This window comes from Hyperoodon ampullatus, assembly GCF_949752795.1.
Source record: "Hyperoodon ampullatus genome assembly, chromosome: 1".
Lineage (NCBI taxonomy): Eukaryota > Metazoa > Chordata > Mammalia > Artiodactyla > Ziphiidae > Hyperoodon > Hyperoodon ampullatus.
In genome coordinates this window covers 11,519,811-11,547,204 of record NC_136914.1, presented here as the reverse complement: position 1 = coordinate 11,547,204, position 27,394 = coordinate 11,519,811, and the positions used below count along the sequence as shown (strand labels likewise).

At 37.6% G+C, this 27,394-nt stretch overlaps 1 protein-coding gene across 7 annotated transcripts in view; it reads right to left on the bottom strand.

Annotated features, from left to right (window-relative positions):
- The window catches only part of INPP4B (inositol polyphosphate-4-phosphatase type II B), a gene marked incomplete at both ends in the record, with an annotated part of 346,425 nt that extends 319,464 nt beyond the window's left edge, over positions 1–26,961 (bottom strand). For all 7 annotated transcript variants that reach the window (XM_079705832.1, XM_079705833.1, XM_079705837.1 and 4 more), the window contains 2 exons: positions 24,591–24,635; positions 26,871–26,961. In XM_079705832.1, the coding sequence (XP_079561958.1) occupies positions 24,591–24,635; positions 26,871–26,961 (136 nt within the window). The remainder of the gene's footprint in view (positions 1–24,590; positions 24,636–26,870) is intronic.
- Between the last annotated feature and the right edge of the window lie 433 nt (positions 26,962–27,394).

Genomic DNA, 27,394 nt, shown 5'->3' with positions numbered 1-27,394 from the left:
ATGGAGTGTGCAAGTAAGCAGAAGTGCCTGCCACAGGCTTTCACAAGGGCAGTGGCCTGAGCCACTGGTGTAGTGTGAGTTCAAGGCTGACTCCAAGCAACTGTCTCTTTCCCCTTAAGAACTCTTTCTTCTGTAAAGTCAGGTCATTTTTCTGGCCCCACTCCATCTCGTCGCTCTTCCTGCCATTCAGTGTTAGTAGCATCGAACAAAGTTTATCCTCAGTCCTCTAGAAAAAGCAATGGCAACAAGCGGGGGCGGGTGGAGGGAGACTTTGACATGAATTCCCATATCTCTACAATTCTGCTGTTAAATTAGCCAGAGGAAAGTTAGGCTTAAAGGAGAAACCACACAGGAGAGCAAACAGAGAAAAAGAAATGTTTGCTTGTTTGTTTTTCAACTCGGGATAAAATTATATTTGAAACCAGGATCTAGCCTAAGGAATTATGTGACTTTGGATACATTACTCTTATCTCTTTCAGTCTCTATTGTCTTATCTGTAAAGTGGAAGTCAAAGGACAGATTTCATAGATTTGCTATAAAGATTATATGAAGTAATAGATCTTGAAGGCTAGGTACATAATAGGTCCTTTTATTATATATTAAGATTGATATGAATATAATTATACATTGGCACAAAAATGGATTTTATCTCTTCAATATTCTTGTAGTAATTAAATGCTCAAGATATCCCAGGTTGGTCCTGACTTTATGTAACCTTATTCTTTTTTAATAAAAGTATTTTATTAAATATATATCTGTGACTTCTTGGTACCTTCTTGTTTTCAATACAAAAAAATTTTAAACCCCTTACTGGATTATTTGTTAATTTCAGCAATCATAGTTATCATTAATATATTGCTTTCTGTGAAACCAGATGTGCACATTTATACTTGTTAATTTCACCTCTGACTAGACACTTCCAAATGAGAAGCCAAAAATAGCAGAAAGCTTTATTTATTTTCTGTCTGACCTCAGATGTACTACATGTAAATGGTAAACTCACCCTCTATGCAGGGATTTATCTGGGAGGTTAGTGTTCCTTTACTTAAAGAGGGACTTCCCTGGTGGTCCAGTGGTTAGGACTCTGCGCTTCCACTGCAGGGGGCAAGCATTTGATCCCTGGTCGGGGAACTAAGAGCCCGCATGCCACATGGCCAAAAAAATAAATAAAAAATACTTAGAGAAAGTTGGTCCACAACGAGTCATTGTCTTAACAAGTGAGATGTCCCAAGGGGTAATGGGATGACTTGCTCCTCTGTTCTGTACATTCCTTCATCAAAAAAAAAAGAAGGCTGTGAATGCTTATAAAGCTTCTTTTTCTTGCAATTAAAAAAAGTTACAACTCAAACCCAATACAGCCTGATGGAAACAAACCTCCCCTGATGAAAGTTCATTTCTTTCCCCCCTCTTCCCCAACCCCAGACTCTTCATAGGGAAAATGGAAGAGGTAAATCCATGCCCCTCAAGGGCAAAAAGGGCCAGGGTACAGAGAATAGGGGGCATCTTGAACAGGAAAGTGGCCTTATCCAAACAGGGATTTAGGGAAATAACCATCTAGCTCCAGGCTCCCCCAATAGCACTATTCTTATTTTACCATCCCTAAGAGAATCAGCCTTTTCCCTAAGGCTGTGGGTAAGCCTCTTGCTGCCTAGAATGCAGTTTTCTATTTACTTCCCAAATTCTTAATGTTTGGTTAGGTTTCTCAAAAATGTGACATATATATCCTTGCTCCTTGTACTCCAGAAAAGTAGATGCCACTTATCAACTGATATGCCAATTTGGGTTATGTTCCCAGTCCAATAAATTACTGGATTCCTTTGCATGGTTTCACAGCTACCATTCTAGATCAGTGATTACATCTAGACTAAATGAATTGACATCATACATTAAGAGATATAAACACAGATGTAAATACAATGTAAATATATGTTACATTTAAAAAGCTTAATAGCCCTACTAATTGCCAGTACAATACGCTTTCCTACGTTTAGTTTCTTCTGCCTTTCTGTTATTTATTCTTCCTTCCTCTCAGGAATTCTAAGACGGCAATTTTCTGAAGCCTAGGATGTGAACCTCTACAATTCAGATCTACTGAGTGGATTCAGAAGACAACACTGCCTCGTTCCCAGGGCACCGCATTCCATGATAATTCCATCTTCTATAGTAAAATGGCAGAATGTATAGTGTCCTGGACTCATACTAATATCCACACAAGGAGCATTTCATAAGTAATCAGGAACACGCTATTCACTTTTGAATATGTTCTTAAGGCTACTTCTTAGAAAAATGTGGCTCTATATCATGTTGAGCTGATTTATGCCCATTAATAATATTTTTCCATGTTCATTCTGTATTCTCTGTAGAATCTTTGAGTCTCTGATTCATTGAGCTTAGCATCACATCTTGCCCTCCCTGTTTATTTTAGCTTACTTTCAACTGATAGAGCCTACTTTCTGTAATTTTTCTCATTTGGTATTACTTTTCTCATTTGTGTTCTCTTCTGCTTTCTCAAATGTCTTTGCTATGTGTTCTCTATTTCAAATGTCCTCAGTAACATGTTTCTCTCATCACTCGGAAAGATGAGGTTATCAAAATCATCACTTGTATATTTATAAGACTTGGGACTACGGGGGTCAGGAATACATCTCTCTTAACAAACTACAGCTTCTCCATCCAGTTAAGTAACCATTTTTTCAGTCTTCATAGAAGTAAAACAAAAATGTGCTATTTTCCCCTTCACTGTTGTGTGGGAAATTTTAATTTACACATACTTCCCTAAAGAGTATGTGAACCATGCATAGCTGGCAACATAAGCAATATTTGTTGGGAAAATTAAAGAACTGTAGATAGAAGAGTTGGTGTGAAAAATGTGATTAGAAAATTTGGACTTATTTTTCTTTCTCTTCTTTATTCTTTCATTTTTTGTTTGTTTTGTTTTGTTTTCTTCTGTCTTTTAAGACACTGAGTTCAAAATATTAATGTTCTAAATACAAAATTGGAATCTTTTCAAGGAGGATAAGTATACCCACATAACTTGAACAAACAATATTAATTTTAGGTTTCTAGAAAGTTAGAGGGCAAAAAGCAACTCAGTGTTTAAGGGTGAAAGATAAGAAATCAATCTAGGGAATCAATACACACACACACACACACACACGACTAAATAAATAAATGAATAAATAAAGCCATCCTAATGAAAGAATTCCTTAGATATACTGAAAGAATCCTACGGCTTTTGCCCCTTTACTACAACAATAAAATGCTAATATAGGGAATTCCCTGGCAGTCCAGTGGTTAGGACTCTGCAGTTCCAGTGCACAGGGCATGGGTTCAAACCCTGGTCAGGAAACTAAGATCCCGCAAGCTATGTGGTGCAAGGGTTCAAACCCTGGTCGGGGAACTAAGATCCCGCAAGCTATGCGGTGCAACCAAAAAATTAAAAAAAAGAAAAAAAATGCTAATATAACACAAATTTTAAGGTTATTCTCAATTAAGATAATAAAGGAAGCATGCAGAGAAGATGGGGGTGAGGGGTAGGAGGCACAATTTATTGCATACTTATTATGCATCAGGTGGCATTAGGCTTAAACTTTCCTTGTGTTAGCTCAAATTCAGAACAATAATGTGCCTAGTGCCGCCTCATCATTCCATTAGTTCCATATCCATATTTTTGACTAATCAGTCAGATTTGTAGATCATGAAGACTATTTATTTATTTATTACCAATAGCTCAGTAGCCCAGTTAATTTTTTTGTCAATAACATCATTCTGTTCCGTCTGGTCCGCTGCATGTTCATTGGTGATTTAGCTTTGTAAGGAGAATTTTAAGACTCTCAACACCCTGAAAATAGAATCCAAATAAAACTTGAGGAAAGGATGAGACTAATGCCATAGGGAGAAAGCAGATGACAGAGTTATTGAGGAATATACATACTAATTTGCATGAGGGAATTGAAGAGACTGTGTTATAGAAATATTGCTTCAGAATTCTTGCTACACTGAGATTTGAACACCACTGCTAAATTTTGTTACAACTGACTCATTTATAAATTAAACTAATTTCCTTGGTGTAAAAAGCCAGATTCAGATTGTTGAGAAATAGGTCCAGAAATAAAATGTGTTACTTTTTCCCCCATAACAAAACAACATAAAAATATGTCACCATATTTTATGTGTATCTGTGTGTGTTTAAAAAAAAAAAAATGTTGGCCTTAACAACAAATAGCCAAGAAGATGAAATTCACTTCTACAGTTGGGAAGCTTACACTAAAACTAACCACTCAGTACTGGTTCTCAATTTAAGTATCATTGAACAATCTATAGAGAGAAAGAAGAGGAGCCTCTGCCTGGAACAATGGTGCTCTCGGGAAATGCTCTTTGATTCTGCTCTGAAGCAGCGAAGATGCCAGCTGTACAGAAGACAGCGTATTTGCATATGAAAAGAGCAAATCTGGTTCAAATCACTGTTGTCTGTATCAGAAGACTCCCATTCTCCAGCCCATCCCCTGCTCCCCCCAGCTTCTCTCATTTCAATCCTCAGAAAATTCTATTTTGTCCTGTTTTCATGAATACTACCTAGATGGCTGAGACTCCATTCTCAAGCAGTTGAATTAAAAACAAGCTTGTGCTCGTCTCTTCCTGTTTTGACCTCCCACGCTATATGATGTAAACCCCAAACTGGCCTGGCATCATCGCCTAATAGTCTGTTCAGACTTGGCTCTCTGTGCGCATACTCCAAATCCACGTTCCACTTCAGAAACGCGTGCGTGCAGCTTTCTGCCGCTCTTTTCAGCAAGAACATATGTGCTGCTTAAGAAAGGATGAAAATGTTATTCCAAGAATGGAAGCTGTTCTCAACCCTTCATTCTTCTCTATTTCTTATTAAAGCAGTAACCGAACTTCTCACACAATTTCAATTACCACTTGAATAAAGGGTCTTCCAAGATGTGAGTCTCCTGTGTTGCCTTCCCACCTACCCTCTCTTGTTTTCAATATCCTTCAGTCACAGGAATTTCCTCTCAGGTATATTATTGATAACTAACACTAAATGTATCCAAAACTAAGCTAAGTAGTTATCTGTGTATTTAAGCTCTGAAATACAAATAAATTAAATTAAAAGTTAAAAAATGCTCAACATCATTAATCATTAGAGAAATGCAAATCAAAACTACAATGAGATATCATCTCACACCAGTCAGAATGGCCATCATCAAGAAATCTAGAAACAATAAATGCTGGAGAGGGTGTGGAGAAAAGGGAACACTCTTGCACTGTTGGTGGGAATGTGAATTGGTACAGCCACTATGGAGAACAGTATGGAGGTTCCTTAAAAAACTAAAAATAGAACTACCATATGACCCAGCAACCCCACTACTGGGCATATACCCTGAGAAAACCAGAATTCAAAGAGAGTCATGTACCAAAATGTTCACTGCAGCTCTATTTACAATAGCCCGGAGATGGAAACAACCTAAGTGTCCATCATCAGATGAATGGATAAAGAAGATGTGGCACATATATACAATGGAATATTACTCAGCCATAAAAAGAAACGAAACTGAGCTATTTGTAATGAGGTGGATAGACCTAGAGTCTGTCATACAGAGTGAAGTAAGTCAGAAAGAGAAAGAGAAATACCATATGCTAACACATATATATGGAATTTAAGGAAAAAAATATGTCAAGAAGAACCGAACCTAGGGGTAAAACAGGAATAAAGACACAGACTTACTTGAGAATGGACTTGGGGATATGGGGAGGGGGAAGGGTAAGCTGTGACAAAGCGAGAGAGAGGCATGGACATATATACACTACCAAACGTAAGGTAGATAGTTAGTGGGAAGCAGCCGCATAGCACAGGGAGATCAGTTCAGTGCTTTGTGACCGCCTGGAGGGGTGGGATAGGGAGGGTGGGAGGGAGGGAGACGCAAGAGGGAAGGGATATGGGAACAGATGTATATGTATAACTGATTCACTTTGTTATAATGCAGAAACTAACACACCATTGTGAAGCAATTATACTCCAATAAAGTTGTAAAAAAAATCAATATATACATACAAAAATTTTGGAAACTGCAAGTGAGCATAATAGTAGTAATAAATAGTAATGCTTATAACAAAAAAAAGTTAAAAAAAAAAGAATGGAAGCTGGTCCCTCTGAATACTAAAAGAAATGTGTGAGTCAGTGAATGGAAATCTGTAGTGTTACAACTAGGGTTGCAGAAGAGGAAGAAACACAGGCAACAACCTTAAATCTTACACCCGACCAGGGAACAAGATGACAATATTTTTCCAGAACTTCCAGTTTGACATAGGAGCCGATAGGGTTCCTGTTCAGGACAAGCATAGAGCCCATCAGTGGATCCAGCCGGGCACGTGGTTAGTGGGGAGGGGATGCTTCCTTGATTTACCTCTGAACCACAAGATGAGGCTAGCGTGGTTGGTGGAGACAGTTAGTTACAGGAGTGGTGGCAGGAAGGTCAGAGCCTGAGTCACCAAGTGTGGATGGCTAAGAGAAGTGTGCTCCAAGTTGATGAACTCTAACTGAGGACACCAAATGATGTCCAGAAGGTATTTGGGAGTCTGAGGCAGAAAAAAGGAAATTGGGACCTGAGAACATTATCTTCAGGGGTTGACAGTCTCCTGAGGGAATCTGAGGTCCATCTGTTTGGGCAGGAAGTAGGAAGCGCTCTGGAAGGCAGTTGTTTAACCTGGATGATTTCACACACAAAATACTGACTCATGGTCTGGGTTTCACCAAATTCTGCATGAGGCAATTTTCAGACACGCTTTCCTGAACCAAAATGTTTCAGAAAAATTGTACTCTATATATTGCACCCAAGGGCTAAGTTTTAGAAGGTGGTATTTAAATTAAGGTAATTTTTTTAAATTTCAGTAATTTTTTCCCCATAAATGTATTGGACTTGGTAGTTATATGTGGAATTAATAGTCTTTTATGAAATTCCCACCCTTCTAGTGTCAAATATTTTACAAGTAGATTTAAAGTATTAAATCAAAGCCACACATGGATAGATTAGGAAGCAAGCGGGGGAAGAGAAGCATGAGAGGAAGAGGTGGTCCTGGAGGGATGACTAGCCTCTCATTTCATTGTCTCTATCTGGAGCATCCTTTGTGGAGAGGCAAGTTATCACTCCCTATTTCTTCTGAGTCCCTTGAATCAATCATACGTGTGATTTTTTTGTAGACAAACGAAAATCTCAATATTCGTGTTGAATACGGAGCTTTAAGGGTGTCAATTCTCCCATCATAAGACAGTTGACTCACAGGAAATAAAACAAGGTTGGTATAGATAAGCTAAAGCTAGAAATGACTAGTGAACCAGGAGACATGACACAAGAGGAGAAAGACAGTGAGTCTGTGGGTGAGACATCAAATGTGGACTAACTTGAGGGCAGGAGGGGTCTAATTATTCAGAGCAAAATCCACAAGTTCAACACCACGTGGAAATAGCGCAGCTTGAGAGTGGGAGAGCCTGATTCTAAGAGAAACCAAGTTTGAAGGGAACAAAGAGCACACTTCTCAGAATAATGGGGATCTCCAAGGAGAGCCTCAAGCTCAGCAGAGCACCTGTGAGCTGAATGTAGAATGCTTCAGAGCCCTAGCTACACAGGAAGTTTCAGAACAAAGGAGCAGTTGTTTACACTACCCAAACTAAACTAGAGAAGAACCACCTTCGCAGCAATTCCAAGACATGTGGGAGACTAGGTAAGATAAGAATATGAGATACCTTCTGTTTGAAGATCTCCCTGGCAGTTCTTTCTTGCTCTGTGTAGTAAACAGTCAAAGGCTCAGGGTCGTAGATTCCAGTCCTGACCAGGTAACTTTGGATTTGTTATGGAATCTCGGTATCCTCCTCAGGAAATGAGGATGATAATTACAGTTATTCTCACTGAGTGCTTGTGAATATATGTGGGGAAAAGAGATTTGTTAATTTCCTAATGATGTATTAATAATGTACTTCTCCCTTTCATGTATATTAGCTCAAACACTCTGTGAAACAAGAATTATTATCTACAACTTACAGACAAGGAATCAGATTTTCAGAGAGGGTAAGGGATTAACCCAGAACAGTAATTTTTAAATATCATTAAGCAATCATTTATACACCTAGCACCATTCTTAGTGCTTTACGTACACTAGCTTATTTAAGCTGCAAAACAGCCCAGTCAACATGAAATTGTTCAGAATCACACAGGTAGCCAGTAGCAGGATGAGGATTCAAATGCTCTCATAGTGGCAGCCCAGCCCATGCTCTCAAACACTTCCCTTGTACTGCCTTCTCTCAGGGTTACACGTGGGAGGCTGAAATCTAGGCTCAAATCTCTGGACCTCCGTCCATTTCTCCTATTTTAGTTCTGTTATGCTTCTTGTTATTTGTCTATATATGTTCTTAACATTATCTCTATAGGAAGATAGCTTGCTTCCTGATGCTATCATAGTACAGGAACCTTGAAGTTACTTTGTGAAGAATTTGAGGGCATAAAGTTCTACACAGATGAGCAATTGTCAGCGATCTAGTCTAGTTACAGAACCCACTTGTTCAGCTTGGCCCATGACTGATTCTTCCTGTCAGTTCTCTCTAGATGAACCCCAAGGGCAGTCAGGCTCTGCCCTTCCTGATATAATTTGCTAACAACAAAATATCAACAGTTAAATAATTGTCTTCACTGAGAATACTAAAATGAATTGCATTTTACAAACAACTGTGTTAGCGAAAAATACAAAACATTTCAAGGTCATTTCTAAACCTATAAATTTATTTTATGAAGAAATGTGAGTCAAAAAGCTGAAACTAACACACCATTGTGAAGCAATTATACTCCAATAAAGTTGTAAAAATATATATATATATATATATATACTGTGCAAGATACATTAGCTATTTTTGTGCTATGTTATAATATCTATTAAAGCAGTTTATTTGAAAATTAAAAAAAAAAAAAGCAATGGCATTCATGCCTGCGTTCTGTTCGTGGATATTTACTGAATATCTAAATGTGCCCAGCATGATTCTAGGTGACAGTTTCATAGCAGTGAATAGGAAAGCAAGTTCTCTATTTTATGGAGCTTACGGTCTAGCAAGACATAAAGTTAAAAAAATAATAATTTAGTGAGCATTTTAAACAGGGTGATTAAATTGAGAGTGTTGGGAGAAGCAAGAATCAGGAAAAGCTTTTCTGATGAGGTGACATCTGAGTTGTGATCTAAAACTTACCAAGGGGCCAGCTGAGGGGCGGGGAGGGGGGGAGAACAAATGCCAAGACCCAAATGTTTGGCTTGTTTGAGAAGCAAAAAGAAGACAAATGAGGTTGAGAGTAAGGCTGCAGAGTGAGCTGGAAGATCAGCACAGGTAAGGTGAGAAGGGCCTGCTGCCCAAGAGCCTTGTAGACTGTGGTAAGATATTTCAATTTTATTCTTTTTTTCAAATTTTATTGGAGTCTAGTTGATTGACAATGTTTTGTTAGTTTCAGGTGTACAGCACAGTGATTCAGTTATACATATATATATATATATATATTCATTCTTTTTCAGATTCTTTTCCCATATAGGTTATTATAGACTGTTGAGTAGAGTGCCCTGTGCTAGACAGTAGGTTCTTGTTTATTTTATATATAGTAGTGTGTGCATGTTAATCCCAAGCTCCTAATTTATTCCTCCCCCTACATCCCCCTTTGGTAACCATAAGTGTGTTTCCAAAATCTGTGAATCTGTTTCTGTTTTGTAAATCAGTTCATTTATATCATTTAAAAAAAATTAGATTCCACACATGTGTGATATCATATGATATTTGTCTACCTCTGTCGATTTTATTCTAAGTGAAATGGAAGTCATGGAAGGATTTTAACTAGGGAAGTAAAGAAATCCCAATTATATTTTTAAATTATTTATTCTGGTTCTCCCATCAGGAAGGGAGTGTGAAGGGGTAAGAGGCAGATACAAGCAGACCTAGGAGGACTCCCTTAACCGGCTCAGGTGAGAGCTGACAGCGGCTGAGAATTGAACGATATCGGTGGCAACGGATAGAGGTGATCAAATTCAGAATACACTTTGTACATAGAAAGTATAGGACTTGAAGATGGATTTGACATGAGGTTAGGGAAACAGAAAAATCAAGAAAGAGTTAAGAGTTTGAGGATTTGCATAACAGAATGGATGGTGATGTATTTTAAGGAGATGTATATCATTGGGGAAATAAAATGTTTGGGAGGGACAGGAAATGGGAATCAAGAAATCAGGTTTTAACTACCTTGAGTTTAAAACCCCTCCTAGGAAGTCAAGTGTCTTGAGCAAATGACACTGTGGAGTTCAGAGGAGAGCAAGGATCAACATTCCAGTTGAAGGGAGCGCTCCAAGGACCTGATCCTAAGATCTGATGGTTTACTTCTCAGACACAGAATTAAAGATACAATGACAAATATAAAAATGAGGGAGAATTCCACTTAAAAGCCATGGTCTTAAAGGTGTGCTCCCTCATGCATCTTCCTTGATTTACTTTTAAGTCCAGGATATTTCTTCCCCGTTAACAACAAAATAACCTTTGGGGTCTGAAATAGCCAAAAGTGTATTTTTCTTCTTTCATTCTCGGATGTTGCACAATCCACAGTGTCGAAGAGAATGGGCTCTAGAGTGAGCCGGTGGGATTCAAATCTCAACTCCTCAGCCTCTGCATAATTCAGATTCCAAAATGTAGATAATAACGGTGCCTAATCAGAGATATTGTGAGGATCAGATGAGATAAAATTGGTAAGGTTTGGGCTTCCCTGGTGGCGCAGTGGCTGAGAGTCCACCGGGACACAGGTTCGTGCCCCGGTCCGCGAAGATCCCACATGCCGCAGAGCGGCTGGGCCTGTGAGCCATGGCCGCTGAGCCTGCGCATCCGGAGGCTGTGCTCCGCAACGGGAGAGGCCACAACAGTGAGAGGCCCGCGTACCACACACACACAAAAAAAAGTTTAAAAAAAAATGGTAAGGTACTTATTTAAGAGCCTGGAACATAATAAATATACAATAAATGTTTGCTATCCTTAAAAAAAAAAAAAGACCTCCTAGACAAGCAAGTGGAGGTATTTACTAGCCAGTTGAAAAAGGGAGGAGGGAGATTATCATACTAAGTGGTAAGTCAGACAGAAAAAGACAAGTATCATATGATATTGCTTATATGGGGAATCTAAAAAAATGATACAAACAAACTTATTTACAAAACAAAAACAGGCTCACAAACATAGAAAACAAACGTATGGTTACCAAAGCAGAAAGGGGTGGGGAAGGATACATTAGGAGTTTGTGATGAACAGATACATACCACTATATATAAAATAGATAACCAACAAGGATCTAACGTATAGCACAGAGAACTATACTCAATATCTTTTAATAACCTATAATGCAGAAGAATCTGAAAAAAGAGTATATATATATTTTTCAGATTCTTTTCCATATATACATATATATATATATATATATAAACTGAATCACTTTGCTGTACACCTGAACCTAACACAAAATTGTAAATCAATTACACTTTAAGAAAAAAAAAAGCAAAGAAAAACAAGAAAAGTGAAGGCGAGAGTTACAAATTTTGGAGACAAAGACCCGTAAATATTCTTTAAAGCCAGAGACTTTGAAACTGCTTAGAGCAAGAGGGTGTTTAAGTTTCGTGAGTATTAGGATAAAACTGATATTCTGAATTTGAACAAGTTTTGACCTGGGAATACCTCTTGTGTTCAGACTGGCTTCTGCCACCTTACCCCTGTAGATGACAGCCAAGAGCCGTGTCCTTGTTATGGTCAAGTAGAGGGAATGGAGGAGTCAGGGGCAGAACACTTGAAAAGTTTTGGGCTTTGCTATACCAGAAACATGAGCGCGGGCAAGTCCCTCAACCCATCTGACAGTGTTTCTGCTGTTGTAAAATGGGGAGAGCGCCACCATTGCCAACTGTGAACGGTCAAAGCTCAAGTAAGAAGCGTTTGGGAAAAGGCTGCTCTGTACAGTGGACGTGGGAAGGGACTTTTCTTTAATCCCACGTTCCACTCTACTAGGTTTCTTCCCCCTGGCTTGGTTCCCAGGTAGCCTTAGATACATTTGCATGCCATCTGCTTGACAAGAAGCCCCACTGACAAATTTCAGCCACACAGACAACAGCATCAGGGGACCTCGCTCCCTCATAACCTCGGTGGCTTCCTAATGAACAAAGCTGCTAGGAGGGCTTCCCTGGTGGCGCAGTGGTTGAGAGTCCGCCTGCCGATGCAGGGGGCACGGGTTCGTGCCCCAGTCCGGGAAGATCCCACATGCCGCGGAGCGGCTGGGCCCGTGAGCCATGGCCGCTGAGCCTGCGCGTCCGGAGCCTGTGCTCCACAACGGGAGAGGCCACAACAGTGAGAGGCCCGTGCACCGCAAAAAAAAAAAAAAAAAAAAGGAAAGTGAAAGCTGCTAGGCAGTCTTGATTCCTCAATTACCCACAAGTAGCAACAGATGCTGCAGAGGTAGACCTCTTCCAGTGACCAGCACTCTCAGTGATTAGACAATGGAGGAAAGAAAGTAATTAGGTAAATCTCACACACAAAGAGAAATAAACTGGATGGGGCATGTTGATCGTTGATGAAAGACAGATAAACAAGGTAGATGTGAACATTAAAAAAAAAAAAACCTCTAATTTAACAAGTAATTAGCTAAACCCATGTGGAAAAATCAATTTAGGCCTCTCTTAACTAAATGTTCCTGTGGTATATTATTTAGAAAGAAATGGGAACAGAAGAATAGATATAATTTATTGCAACAAAATTCAGTTAAATGGTACACTCCTAGCAAATAGGAAGTGAGGCAAAAGAGACATTTGTTCTCTTATATATTTTTCACTTATTAACTGATGTCATGTATCCCAACCTCCTGAAGAATGCCAAGCTAGAATTTAGACCAGTAGCAATAAGAAGAGCTACATTCCAGAGGGAGCACATATTAAATCTTGAGTCGCCAGAAAACACTACCCACACAACAGACCTGTTAAGAAGCTCTAATTGGTTCACTTTCTCTTCCTTCAATTAAATCTCTATCTCGGCAGTACAAAAACGTGATGCAGGTCTTAGATAACCTTTTATTGTCTACCCCCCTCCAATCCTGTACTTTTAATAATCAGCCACAAGGAACATGGCCTTTGGAGTTAAAAACCTATATTTCTCCACTCCCGGCCTTATGCCCTTGGGCAAGTGACTACACCTGTGAAACAGGAATAGTGAGAATCACCTAGCTGGTCTGTTTTAAGATCAGAGATAAAATGTGAAAAGACACACTGGGAAGATTCTTGTGTCTGCAAACTCTGCATAGGTAGGCAATTGTCAGGGGCACAGCACAGCTACAGATTTTGCTGTGTCCCACTCAGCATGGTCTGAGCCTTCTCTGAGTTTCATCTAGTTTAGCCCCAAAGCCAGTAGGACTCAATACCTGGCACTTAGAAGTTCAATAAGTGATAGCAATTATCATGCACAAAAATTCAGTGCCAAGACCCCTTTTCAAAAAAGTACTCACTGAGTATGACAAAGTGATTTACCCAAGGTTAAATCCAAAATAGCAAAGGCTAACCAATCGTTAGGTATATGTCAGATACCAGTTTAAAGGCTTTCTGTATATTAATTCGTTTAATCCTAACAAGAACCATATAAGGTAGATACTGATCTGCTTCCTGTTTTACAGAGAAGAAAATAGGGAGTCAGAGACATTGTGTCATTTTTCCAAGGCTGCCTGTCCAGGTAGTAACAAAGACATTGTTAAAATTCTAGAGTAGCCTTCACACTCTCATCTCTTAGCTATATTGCCTCCTCACTCAGATTGTAGACTGAAATTTGAGCCTGAAATGCAAAACTACTGTTTATTATTTTGGTTGTAGTGATAAACTGTTGTTCCGAAAAACATCTCTTCAAAAGTATTGCTAGTTACCTGATGCTGTCAAAATAGAGATAGCTCCGAGAAAGATGCGTCAGACAGATTCTTGTGTCTGCGAGCTCTGCATAGGAAGGCAATTGTCAGGGACACAGCATGGCTACAGAGTCTGCCGTGTCTAGCTTAGCATGGCCTGAGCCTTCCCCGAGTTTCATCTATTGATAGCGCCAAAGCCAGGAAGACTCAATTCTTCCTGATACCCAAATACAATCTGCAAGCACTAGAATAATGTTGAAAGACTTGTGTTTATTTAGAATTTTAAAACAAGTTTCTCATGTATGTGCAACAACTGTAAAATACTGCAAGAAGATTTCTAGAGCCTTAATTTATTTTTAGAGTGGGATTATTAGTAATAAAGAGGAAAATGTAAATGAGCATTAAACTCATCACCTAGGAAATGAGCTGTAGGATTTTCTTTCCTGTAGTTTCCTACTCCCTTTGCCTGAATTGTCTCTTGTGTTTCTTCTAAACCAGATGAAATCCTGCCCATATTTCCAAACCTGGTCCAAATGCCACTTCCTCTGAGATGTTTTTTCTGATGCCACAGTTATATTTAATCACTGCTTGCTCAATACTTCCGTAGTTCTTGGCTTATGTCTTTACTTTGCCCTTATCACAATCTACCTGGCCTGATGGTTTGTCTCTATCATGTCCTGGAAATTCTTGAAAAGCAGGAATCAAGAAGGAGGGAGGACAGCCTGGTGGTTAAAAGCAGGAGTTCAGATCAGACAAAACTCAGCTTGGATCCTGACTCTGTCACTCAACTTCCATAAGATCTTTGGAAAGTTGATCATTGGGAATCTTAGATTTTTTCGTCTTTCCATTGAAGATAATATGGGTGAGTCTGTTCTGTACTCAGATTCCTGGGTTCAAATCTTAGGTTCGTAACTTTATTTGTTTATGTCTAAGTACCCTTTCCTATAAGACAAAGATGATACTAGAGAATTTATCTCATAATGAAATTCTGAGAATTAAAGTAATTAGTTTATGTAAATTATTTAGAACAACGTCTGGTGAACAAACAAGCACTCAGTAAATGTTAGCTACTTTAATATTATCCTGTAGAATTGTGGTAAGGAAAACACGGCATCCTGTTTGTAAAGGGATAAGCACATAGTAGATGCTCAAAAAATGGTAGGTATTACTGTGATTTCCCGGTACTTTACACTGTAAGAATAAAGAAAATGGCAATCAACGTATAATGAGCAAAAAAATAGAGCAAGTATATTCTTAGCAGTAGTTTCTCTTGTTGCTTGAAAATCATCTTGCAGCTTATATGAAGAAGTATTTCATATAGTATTTTTATCAATAGATTAAATACAAAAATATACCTCTGTGCTCAGTATTCCCTTTAGTTTGCCTATGATACCACGGAGAGGATAAAAATACTAAAGATATAATAAAATCTTCCATTCTCCCATTGGAGCTTTAAAAAAGTCAGAGCTTTATGATCACTTATGAACGCAGATCAGCAGGAGAGTAGAAGTGTGAACACAGGAGAAAATTGGCAAGTTTAGCCTCCCCAGATTTTTTTTTTCTTTTCCAGAAACATATAAAACAATGGCTGATTTATAGCAATTCATAAAGTATGAATGGATGTGACATGCAGGTTAATGAAGGCCTTAGCAATCTACAAAAGCAGTGTCTATAAAGAGATGAGACAGTTTTTGTGCAGCTTCTCAGTTTGGGCGTATTTTATACACGTTTTCAAATTCTGAACACAGAAAATTGATCACATGATTTACATGACTTTTTTTTTCTTAGCTGGGTTATTAGAAATATTGTGGCTGTATATATAAAATCTAAAATCAGTACACAAAATCACATATATGCTCCAACAGAACAAAGAACAAAGCATTTAGAATCAGCATTCTTCTGGTCCTTATTGAAAGTCACTCTAATATTTGAAGTAACCTACCCAAGGACGTCTTGCTATTATACCATAACGTAATGTTGTGATAGAACTGAATTTTAATTACTGAATTCTAGGCTGGTACACATCACTTATCTGGTACAGGTATATAGTGGGTTGCATGCCCACAGACTTTTTTCGTGGGCCTCTCACTGTTGTGGCCTCTCCCGTTGTGGAGCACAGGCTCCGGATGCTCAGGCTCAGTGGCCATGGCTCACGGGCCCAGCCACTCCGTGGCATGTGGGATCTTCCCGGACCGGGGCACGAACCCGCGTCCCCTGCATCGGCAGGCAGACTCTCAACCACTGCGCCACCAGGGAAGCCCCCCACAGACTTTTTAAAGTCTCTATTTCCACAGAGAAAACAGAGTTTCTACAAGGGTGTACTTTAATTTGTTTATTTAGTCACATTATGTATGACAGAACTGACGTGGCTTACAGAGTGAATGTGAAGTAATTTCCTATAAAGCACTTGGAATCACTGATTTTTAAGTATATACCACGATTCCAAAGGACCAGGAAGTAGATGAATCAAGAATCCTATTGAAGAGCACAGTTTTTATTTTCTCTTCTAGGAAGAGAAGATGGCTGGCTTTTTATACGTAACTTGGTGTAATAAAAATAAGTATTTATTGCACGCCTTTTTGTGTCTGTGTTTTCTGAATTTGGAGTATTTGTCTTGTTCCAAGCACCAAGCGTCTGCTTCTCCTGCTCTCCTGGTCTAAAATGTGATTCCTCTTTTCCTCTACCTGTTCTAATGATGCTTTCCTCCTTCAAAAACTCGCTTTAGTTAGTCTTCCTTGGAAAGCCTTTCCTGACCACTCCTCCTCATACTAGTTTGATCCTTTACACCATCTCTCATATTCTTAGAGACCCTGAAAAGTAGCTTAGTGTTTAAGGATCTTTTTAATCACTTCAGGAGTCTTAGTTTGATCTCTCTACTTATACTATGAGTTAACTGAAGGCAAAGAGCAAATTTACTCCTTCAAATATGCCCCCTTTCTTGTTCAGCATTTTTAGGTATTTATTTAAACAAACGAACACCACTTGATCATGACATTTATATGGGCACGTTGCAGAGATTTTAAAAGATATAACAAAATATCTTTATGCTTTCCTTTGGAAAGCATAACAAAAATAAAAACTGTACCAAGTTGTGAGAACCATGATTAAAGACACTCATGCCTAGTCTTCCAATCTTGTTATTTTGTACACAAACACTGTTAGCACAGTTAAATAAGGGTTATGTTGTACAAGCAGTTTGTTATCCTGCTTTAACAACTCTTATATTCCCCTGTTTGATGAAATATCCTTTTGAAAGATGATTTTTTAATGACTGAATAGTTTTCCATCTTAAGAATCTATGTTTCACTAAAAAAATTAAACAACACGTGCTGATTGACTCTGAGTTGGGGATGAAATACAGTGGCTTAAACTTCCCCTTTATCTATCCTGACTTTGAAGCATTAGGAAAAAAAGTCAAGAAATGAGATGGGAAAACAGAAATCAAGAGAGATAACTATCTGAAAATGTATGACCACTTTACAGAGATAACTGTGATATATTTCTGCATTGCTTATTATTGATTGTTATCTGATATAATTTTCACTATATTACTAAGAAAATTATAGCAGTTAATATAGATTTATTGATTTTAGAGAAAACTGAAAGAAAAAGTAAGGATCTGTTAAATAATTTGAACATCAGATTAGTCTTATTTTATGTACTAATAAAACCTATAGGGGAGGGATTGATCCATTTTCAATTCCAGGGGAAAAGGTCTCAGGAAAAATTCATTCCATAAATTTATGTACTGATTCTTAAAAGATAAATCAGCTTCACACAAGGCAAAGGATCTAACAATCAGTTGGCTTTGAATCTCATCTCTCTCTATCCTTTACTCACTAGAGTCTTGGCATCACCCAAGCACCAGGGCTGATCCTACTGTCCAGAGGTGAGGTACAGGTGAGGGTGAGGGAGACTAGAGGAGGCCATGGGAGTAGGGATCTCACTGGCTCAGCCCATCTTCTATCCTACTACTGTCCTAATCTGACCTTGGCATTCCAGTAGCCCAGCAAATGGTCCTTCGCTATTTGCCATTTCCCCTTTTACTACGAGCCCAGATCAGCTCATAGCTTGGTTTCATGCCTGGTCAAACCAGCAACCTGATTGACTATCCTTGAACCCCAGTATTTCCGTTCTTAAAACCCTATTACCTATTGTGCAAGTATCTACTATAGCCTGCCCCCTCCTGCCGGGAAAGTCAACTGGGTTTTTTTTTTAAAAAACCTTTTTTTTTAAATTGAAGTATAGTTAATTTACAATGTTGTGTTAGTTTCAGATGTACAGCAAAGTGATTCAGTTCTATATATCTATAACTATATCCATTTTTTTTTCGGATTCCTTTCCATTATGGGTTATTATAAGATATTGAATATAGTTCCCCATGCTATACAGTAGGTCCTTATTGTTTACCTATTTTATTTATATTAGTGTGTATATGTTAATCCCAAATGCTGAATTTATTTATCTCCCAGGCTTTGGTAACCATAAGTTTTTCGATGTCTGTGAGTCTATTTCTGTTTTGTAAATAAGTTCATTTGTATCATTTTTTAAGATTCCACATGTAAGTGACACATGATATTTGTCTTTGTCTGACTTATTTCACTTAATATGAATCTCTAGGCACATCCAAGCTGCTGCAAATGGCATTATTTCATTCCTTTTTATGGCTGAGTATATTCCATTGTATACATATATACCACATCTTCTTTATCCATTCATCTGTCAATGGACATTTAGGTTGCTTCCATGTCTTGGCTGTTGTAAGTAGTGCTGCAATGAATATTGGGGTACATGTGTCTTTTTGAATTAGAGTTTTCTCCAGATATATGCCCAGGAGTGGGATTGCAGGATCATATGGCAACTCTACTTTTAGTTTTTAAAGGAAACTCCATACTGTTCTCCATAGTGATTGCACCAATTTACATTCCCAGCAACAGTGTAGGATGGTTCCCTTTTCTCCACACCCTCGCCAGCATTTATTATTTGTAGACTTTTTGATAATGGCCATTCTGACTGGTGTGAGGTGATACCTCATGGTAGTTTTGATTTGCATTTGTCTAATAATTAGCAATATTGAGCACCTTTTCATGTGCCTGTTGGCCATCTGTATGTCTTCTTTGAAGAAATGTCTACTTAGGTCTTCTGCCCATTTTTTGATTGGGTTGTTTGTTTTGGGTTTTTTTTTTTTATATGAAATTGAATGAGCTATTTGTATATTTTGGAAATTAATCCCTTGTCAGTCATATCATTTGCAAATAATTTCTCCCATTCTGTAGGTTGTCTTCTTGTTCATCTGGATCTTACATTTAGTATGGATACTTTCTAAATCAGCATCTGCAACATGCATAAGTCCCTTTGGGCACAAAGAGGTCTTCCTTGACCCTCTATATTCAAAATAGTCCCTCTGAAATGTAAACATTTTTGGATATTTGATTATATTAAGGAATTTTTATCAATATTTTTAGGACTAATAAAGGTATTGTGGTTATGTTTTGAAAAAAAATTGAACAGAAACAAAACCAAAAATAGTCCTTCTGTTCCCCAAGTCAACTACCTCTCCCCCAGGCACGTTCTAGATAGTCACCCTGTTTCTGTCTACATAGAACTTAACACTACCTGAAATTACTTTATTTATAAGTTTTCTATGCTCCTAATACACTTTAGATGAGTAAATTACTTGCACTTGTTAAGGATTTCACTCCAGCCTTCACGTCCCCACATTCCTATCATAATCGACACCGAGGCTGTTGACACGTATAAAATGTGTGTTTTGATGTATGCTGTGTCTGGCTTCCAGTAGGTATCAGTCATCAATGTGTAAGTTATTTAAAGAATGTGACTTCAGAGTGTCAAATAAAAAACACAAGAACCACATGTACACACACATGCCATTCCCTCCTGTGCATTAACATGCATTAGTGACTATTCCCTTGGATTTATGGTATGTGTGGTGTCCATATAAAAATATGAAAACATATTCTTCTAAGTATTCTATTGACTTTGGAGATAGTAAGTGGAGGCATGACAATAAACATTATAAGCATAATCAGGTGAATAAACTTAAGAAATAGTTCATAGGAATTTCTTTTCTTTCATATCTTTGTCAAATGACTCACCTCTATACATATTCCACAGTGGTTTCAAGAAAGAAATGTTACCAGATTGTAAGAAATGATCCCACTTCTTAAATGCCAGCTTTGTTGAAATGAAAACAATTTTATTAGACTGTAAACAAAATCTGTGTTCTTTTGGGTTTTTAATTATTTTTCTCTTTGTGAAAATAAAAAGGGTATCAATGTACTCAAGTGAAACAATGAAAGACATGTGGAAGCAGAGTTGTAGGTGTAAGAGTGAATTATAGAATTTAAATGCAGTTAACCACTAGAAATACAGCTGACAATGGGCATGAGATACTCATTTTATCAGTACATTCTTATCTTGTACTATTTTTAGCTGATTAGCTTGCTCAATTGACTAAGCATTTCCTAACTTGTTTACTTAGATAAAGATGTAGCAGAGGAAATTCAGCAAGATATAATGATTTTATAGTGGCATATAGACAAGGCAGAGACAAATCCTGATGGAATATAACTCATACAAAGCAATATGACACCTACAAAATTAGTGTGGCTGTTTTCCCAATTTAAAAAGCAAGGCCATACTAGAGAATGGACTTGAGGATATGGGGAGGGGGAAGGGTAAGCTGTGACAAAGTGAGAGAGTGGCATGGACATATATACACTACCAAACAGATAGCTAGTGGGAAGCAGCTGCATAGCACAGGGAGATCAGCTTGGTGCTTTGTGACCACCTAGAGGGGTGGGATAGGGAGGGTGGGAGGGAGGGAGACGCAAGAGGGAAGAGATATGGGAACATATGTATATGTATAACTGATTCACTTTGTTATAAATCAGACACTAACACACCATTGTAAAGCAATTATACTCCAATAAAGATGTAAAATAAATAAATAAATAAATAAAAAGCAAGACCATTGAAACTCTCGATTTGTTTGAATACTTTGGTACAGAACTGATAATCAAATATAAAATAAAATTAGTTGGATGGAGAAACAACAAGGTCCTACTGTATAGCACAGAGAACTATATTCAATATCCTGAGATAAACCATAATGGAAAAGAATATATAAAAAATATATATACATGTATAACTGAATCACTTTGCCGTACAGCAGAAATTAACACAACATTGTAAATCAACTATACTTCAATTAAAAAAATTCCCTCCCCCCAAAAGAATTTAGTTGGAAAATTAGGTGGAAAAAAGTTTCTTACCTTGTTTGTTCCATTTTTTCCTAGATTTTTTTTTTTGTATTAAGATGCTTTGCTTTCTTTCTGATTAAATAAACATGCACATTCTTAAACGATGGCAAAAATATTTAAGAAACTATTATTCTCTCATTTTTAATTATGAAGTGAAGTCAGCTAAATAATAGGTGAAATCTTGAATAATTTGTGAGAGTAAAAAAGCTCAAAGGAAAAAAGAGACAAAAATATACTGTAAAACCTACATGGGTTTAGCTGTAATCTCCTTGAAAAAGTAGTTTTTTTCAAAAACTTCTTCAAGAGATGGTACAGTTAATGATCTTAAAGTGCTAAGAAACATAACAAACAGTTGGGAACTACATCTTCCAGGATCAAGAACACAGTTCCCTGAAGATTATAAATAACCTTCTTTTGTTTACTCATCAGGCATTTCCTGCCATATGATAAAATAAAATTACCTGTTGTTAAGAATTCTACTGTATTTTTTGAATAGATATGAAAAAAGAAAATTAAGGTTTGTTTTTTTAAATGGGAGGAAATATTATTATGAATAAATTCTCAGAGCTGCTCATCTCTGAGATTATGATTCAAAGCCAGAAATGTAAGTGCCGACAGCATTGTTCCCAAACTTGACTGCGCTTTCAAAAGAGTTAGTATAGTTAGGTCTTTGAACAAGATAAATAACTTTAATTGAAATAAAAGACGGGGAGGGGGAAGGGGAAGCTGGGACGAAGTGAGAGAGTGGCATGGACATATATACACTACCAAATGTAAAATAGATAGCTAGTGGGAAGCAGCTGCATAGCACAGGGAGATCAGCTTGGTGCTTTGTGACCACCTAGAGGGGTGGGATACGGAAGGTGGGAGGGAGACGCAAGAGGGAGGGGATATGGGGATATATGTATATGTACAGCTGATTCACTTTGTAATAAAGCAGAAACTAACACACCATTGTAAAGCAATAAAGATGTTTTAAAAAAAGAGAAAGAATATACATAAGTATTAAAAAAAAAGAAAAAGTATATATTAATTGTTTGGTGAGAGTTATGGGATCTTCAAGGATCCCCAAAGGGCAATTTAACTGGGAAAAAAAAAAAAAAAGAAACAGAAGACAGGTATTTGGCCCAGGCATTCTGTCTCCATGTTTGACTAACAGCCTCCACTCCAATTGCTTCTGCCCAGTTCAGATTTCCCCTGTTCTCAGGATGCAAGTAAGAAAGATTTCTCTGTGTTTTGAAATACACCAAATTAGTCTAACAAATCTTCATTTTTCAGAAGTCCTGCTAAAAAGGTAAAAAATGAATTTCTTCTCTTAAAAATAAAAGATGAGTAAATGAAGGCTCAAGTAGCAAGAGTCAAGTTGTCAGTGAATCAAGAGGTGCCTAGGTCTTCTTTGCTACTTGGCTCCCTTTCTGAAAAATGAATTCTTTCTATATCTGACAACATCTGAGAACTCTCTAGAAAAATAAATAAATAAAGTATAGCTTTATCAGTGGTTGTCAGGGATTACAGGAGAGAGAGGGATGAATAGTTAGAAGTCAGAGAACTTTTAGGACAGTGAAGATAATAAGTGTGATACTATAATGATGAATACATGTCTATACATTGTTCAAATCCATAGAATGTATCACACCAAGAATGAATCCTAATGTAAACTATAGACTTAGGGTAATAATAATCTGTCACTGTAAGTTCATCAACTGTAACAACTGTACCACTCTGGCAGGGGATGTACTTTCTGTTCACATTTGATGTGAGCTTAAAACTGCTCTAAAAATAAAATCTATTAGAAAGAGAAAGAAAACAAAACCAAAAAATTATGATTATTTCTTTTCAATAAGTTATGCTTCAAAATGTAATATTTTGAGCAAAGGATGTAAACTTGAAACCGATTTCATTATATAATGAAAAAGTATATTCCTAAAATAATTGGGACTTCAAACAAGTAAAAACTACTGCAGATAGTGGATGTATATATTTCAATTTTCCCATAACTTTATAAAATATGTATATCCATATTTAAAGATTTGGACACTAAAATGTATCTGGTGTCTGTATATGAAATTGAATACATGCATTTACAATTCTATAAAACTTCATACAAATAAAATGTAAAGATGTTGGGGCCCTTTCAAAATATTTCAGAACAGTGAGAGAGGGGGAAAAAAAACCCTCTCTGAATAGTTCATAGGAATCATATATTTACCCCCTTTAAATACCATTTTGCAGCTAATTCCCTAATAGCACTTTGTAGTCATACCTGATTCAAACACAAAGCAGCTCCCACTCACTAGCTAAGTAGTGGACCAGCCTGAGGGTACACATTTTTTTAAAAACCACTGATGTTTAAGCAAAAAAAAACTGTGTTGAAGTATAGTTGGTTTACAATATTGTAGGGGTGCACATTTTTAATAATTCACCCTTGACAAAGTTACAAATTTCTACATGCGCCAGATCTTAAGAGTTGCTTAAGCAAGTTAAAGCTTTGAATTAAAATTAAACTCTCAAAGTCAAGGATCTGTCCACAACATCAAGATGGAAGAGTAAGGGGATTGGGACTTCCCTGGTGGCACAGTGGTTAAGAATCTGCCTGCCAATGCAGGGAACACAGGCTCGAGCCCTGGTCCGGAAAGATCCCACACGCTGCGTAGCAACTAAGCCCGTGTGCCACAACTACTGAGCCTGCGTTCTAGAGCCCGCAAGCCACAACTGCTGGAGCCCACACACCACAACTACTGTAACCCGTGTGCCTAGATCCCGTGCTCTGCAACAAGAGAAGCCACTGCAGTGAGAATCCCACAACTGCAACGAAGAGTAGTAGCCCCCGCTCGCCGCAACTAGAGAAAGCCCGTGCCCAGCAACAAAGACCCAATGCAGCCAAAATTTAATTAATTAATTTTAAAAAAGAGTAAGGGGATATTTTTGAGTGAGTGAGACCGAAAGGGGGCATGAACCTTATAAATGGCAGAAAGGAGGATAAAAGAAAACTCTACATGAGCCCAGTCTCCAGCCCAAGGAGTAGATAATTAGACACATGGATTTTGAGAAATGTTGATTAGCAACAAAATCGGGTCACTGTTTAAGAATGAGTGCTGGGCACCAGATGTGCAGAGAGCGGACCTGATTGAGAGGCACAAACCCATCACCACTGAGCCCTCAATCCTTGGGTCATGAGCTGACCTGCTCCACAGCTCGGATTCTTTACTAATAAATTGGGGAAAATAACACTTACCTTATAGAATGAAATTTTTTCATAGAACGATATTCATGAAAGTTTATAAAATATATAATAAGTAAGGTATCTAAAGTTCTAAATTATATGTACAAATAGCTTATTACATTTATAGCTATAAATAAATAAGATGGAATTTCTTACCAAGGATGAATTCCAGCTGAGGTTCATTTGGAGTCTTCTGAATACCTATGAATAATAGGAACAAATTCAGATTGAAGATATTTAACTCATTATGAAAATTATGTCAACATATATTACTTGAAGCCTGCCCAGTATGTATAAATGCATTACTTGGCAGAACAAATAAACTCAGTTAATTGTCCAGACATAAAAGGAGTCGGTTCTCAGGGCAGGACATAATATTTGTAGCAGAACTAGATATGACTACAGATTTGATGGATCTATTTAGCACCATGGCCATAAAAAACTCAAAAAACTCAAAAATATTGCTTTTGTAAGCCACATGACAAATATAAAACATATTTTCAACTGTTTTTGTTTCTTTTGGATACATGTAGACAGAGATGGGACCTTCACAAAGGATGACCTCATCAAAGTCCTCTCTAACATAGATTTCTCTTTCACACCACTCCAACCTGGTGTTAATAGTAAATTATTAATTAAAGAGCTACCTCTGGTTAGGTTACTCAGGACATGATGATGGTGGTTATTCAGCCAACTTACTGTTAGCTCAAATCCACATTCTGTTAATGTTTCTATTCCTTTTTTGGCAATTAAAAAAAATCTATTAACATGGCTAAATGATTGAAGATGAAGTGGGAGGGAAAGTGAGTCTGAGAAAAAGGTAAGGAAATGGGAATGTCTAATGGTTAGAAGGTAGAAAGGTAAGGCTGGGCCAAGTGATAATGTCATAGGTGGACTCTCTAAGACCACACATGGTGAGGGGCTTCCTAAACAAGAGGGGCTGAGGACTGGAATGTCATTTGTAACCACTCATGGTGACCGAGAAATGTAAGAATATTGTAAAAATCTTTTCCTCATTTATTTTTACTGGTGCACCCATCAGATACAATTTAAATTTATTAGCATTTGGTCATGAATATACTGTGTTAACTACAGATTGGCACTTGCCATCTGCCTCTACAAGGATGAAATCATGTGCTGCAGCTGCTGACCTTCAAAGGAGTTCACGGTGGAGAGCAGAAATGAGGCACTCTGTGCTCTGGGAAAAACTGGCAGAACCGGCCTTCAGATGGTTAGATATTTTCAGATGACGATTTTATGAGCCCTATTCTTGCATCTCCTCATATCTAGAAAACCACTAAAACCCTTCATGGTGACATCTGCTCCTGGTGACTAGCAGAAACCTTCTGCAAAAAATATGTGCTTGATTGCATGGACTCCCCCTTCACCAAAATCACATATATACTGACCTTTCCCCCTATCTCTTTGGAGCTGTTTCTCAGAGCTATCTGAAATGCTGTCTCCCAGGCTATAGTCCTCATTTTGCCCCAAATAAAACTTAACTCACAACTCTCAAATTGTGCATTTTTTTTTCAGTCGACAACTGTTAGAACCACCCCTTTGTATAAAAATCATCCATTTTTTATTTACAGAGTTCACTTTTTTTTGCAGAGTAACCATTTATTTTTATATATATTTCCTGCTGACATTTAACATTGCTATGGTTAACAATTTTAGACTTTCCAAGAGAGGTTAAAGTGACAATCATTAGGTAGGTCTTTGTTAATTTCAAAGGCTGTAGGTTTTTTTAAGGGTTATTAACAATCTGCTGTAAGCTCTGACAATCAAATTTCTCAAAAAAACTCATCCAACCAGTACCATTTTCTAAAGATTATTTTTATAATATAAATGAAATGAGAAGCTAGGCATATATTTGCCAGGGTTAAATAACTGGGCAACAAGAATCTTCTGAAAAGAAAAAGACACAATTTATGCTAAACAATCAAACCCAAACTCTAAGATGTTAGGCATGAGAGAAAACGTACAATTCTTCCAATGATTTTAATTACTCGAGTAGCACAAAGGCCAGTGTTAATGTTCAACTGCAAATCTTGGCCAAATAGTCAAGCTTGCCCTATTTATGTGACTTAGTGCTCTCAGGTATGGCAGCGATAGGCTAAGCATCTAGTGTAACTGTTGTGCCCTAATGCTTTCAACGGAAATGTCTTTGGTTTTAAAGAGAAAATGTCTATGTTCCAAAAAATAATTCCACATGAGATTATAAAAATGTTCAATAGAACATGTACTTAAAAAGTATTTATTAATGCCTTAATACACATTCAAGAATGATGATTCTATTTGCTATTGAACCATTTCATAGATGGTCATCTACCTCATGCAAGATGGAAGATGAGAGGCATATCATAGATTCAGAACACTGAAACAAACAGTGCAAAGGAACAAAGTTAGTTAATTTGGGGATGCATGCATACTCACTTGTGAACTGAAATTCCCCAGTATCATTTGCCTGGGGTGTGGGGAGAAAGTTCTGGCCTTCTTCTGATGCTCCTTCCTCTTTGATTTCCATGATCAATCTTCACAGTTCTTTAAATCTTCCAAATATTTGTGCCCAAATGTCACTGCCAATGATTCCTGTTTTAATATAGATGTACCTTCACACTAAAGTCCTGATATCCCACTCTGAAATTCTGCATTTAGGAAACAGCAACAGCAAAAATCTCAGTTACTTCAGAGTTCAATATAAAGCTAAGAATTAAAGGTAGGTAGAGCCTACAGCTACCTTCATATGAACTTCTTTCCTGCCTATTCCACTTTTACTTTCAGAAACAATCCACCCAGTTAATGTACGATAAACTCTGGGTTAAATGGGTAATCTCTATGCAATCACTTTATAGTCATATGAGGGACTTCTAAATTCTGAAAGGTATATTATTTCTCTTCTAGTTCATTTTGTAAAATAGCAGATAGCTATATGTACCTAATCTAGCAGCAAGAGCAGA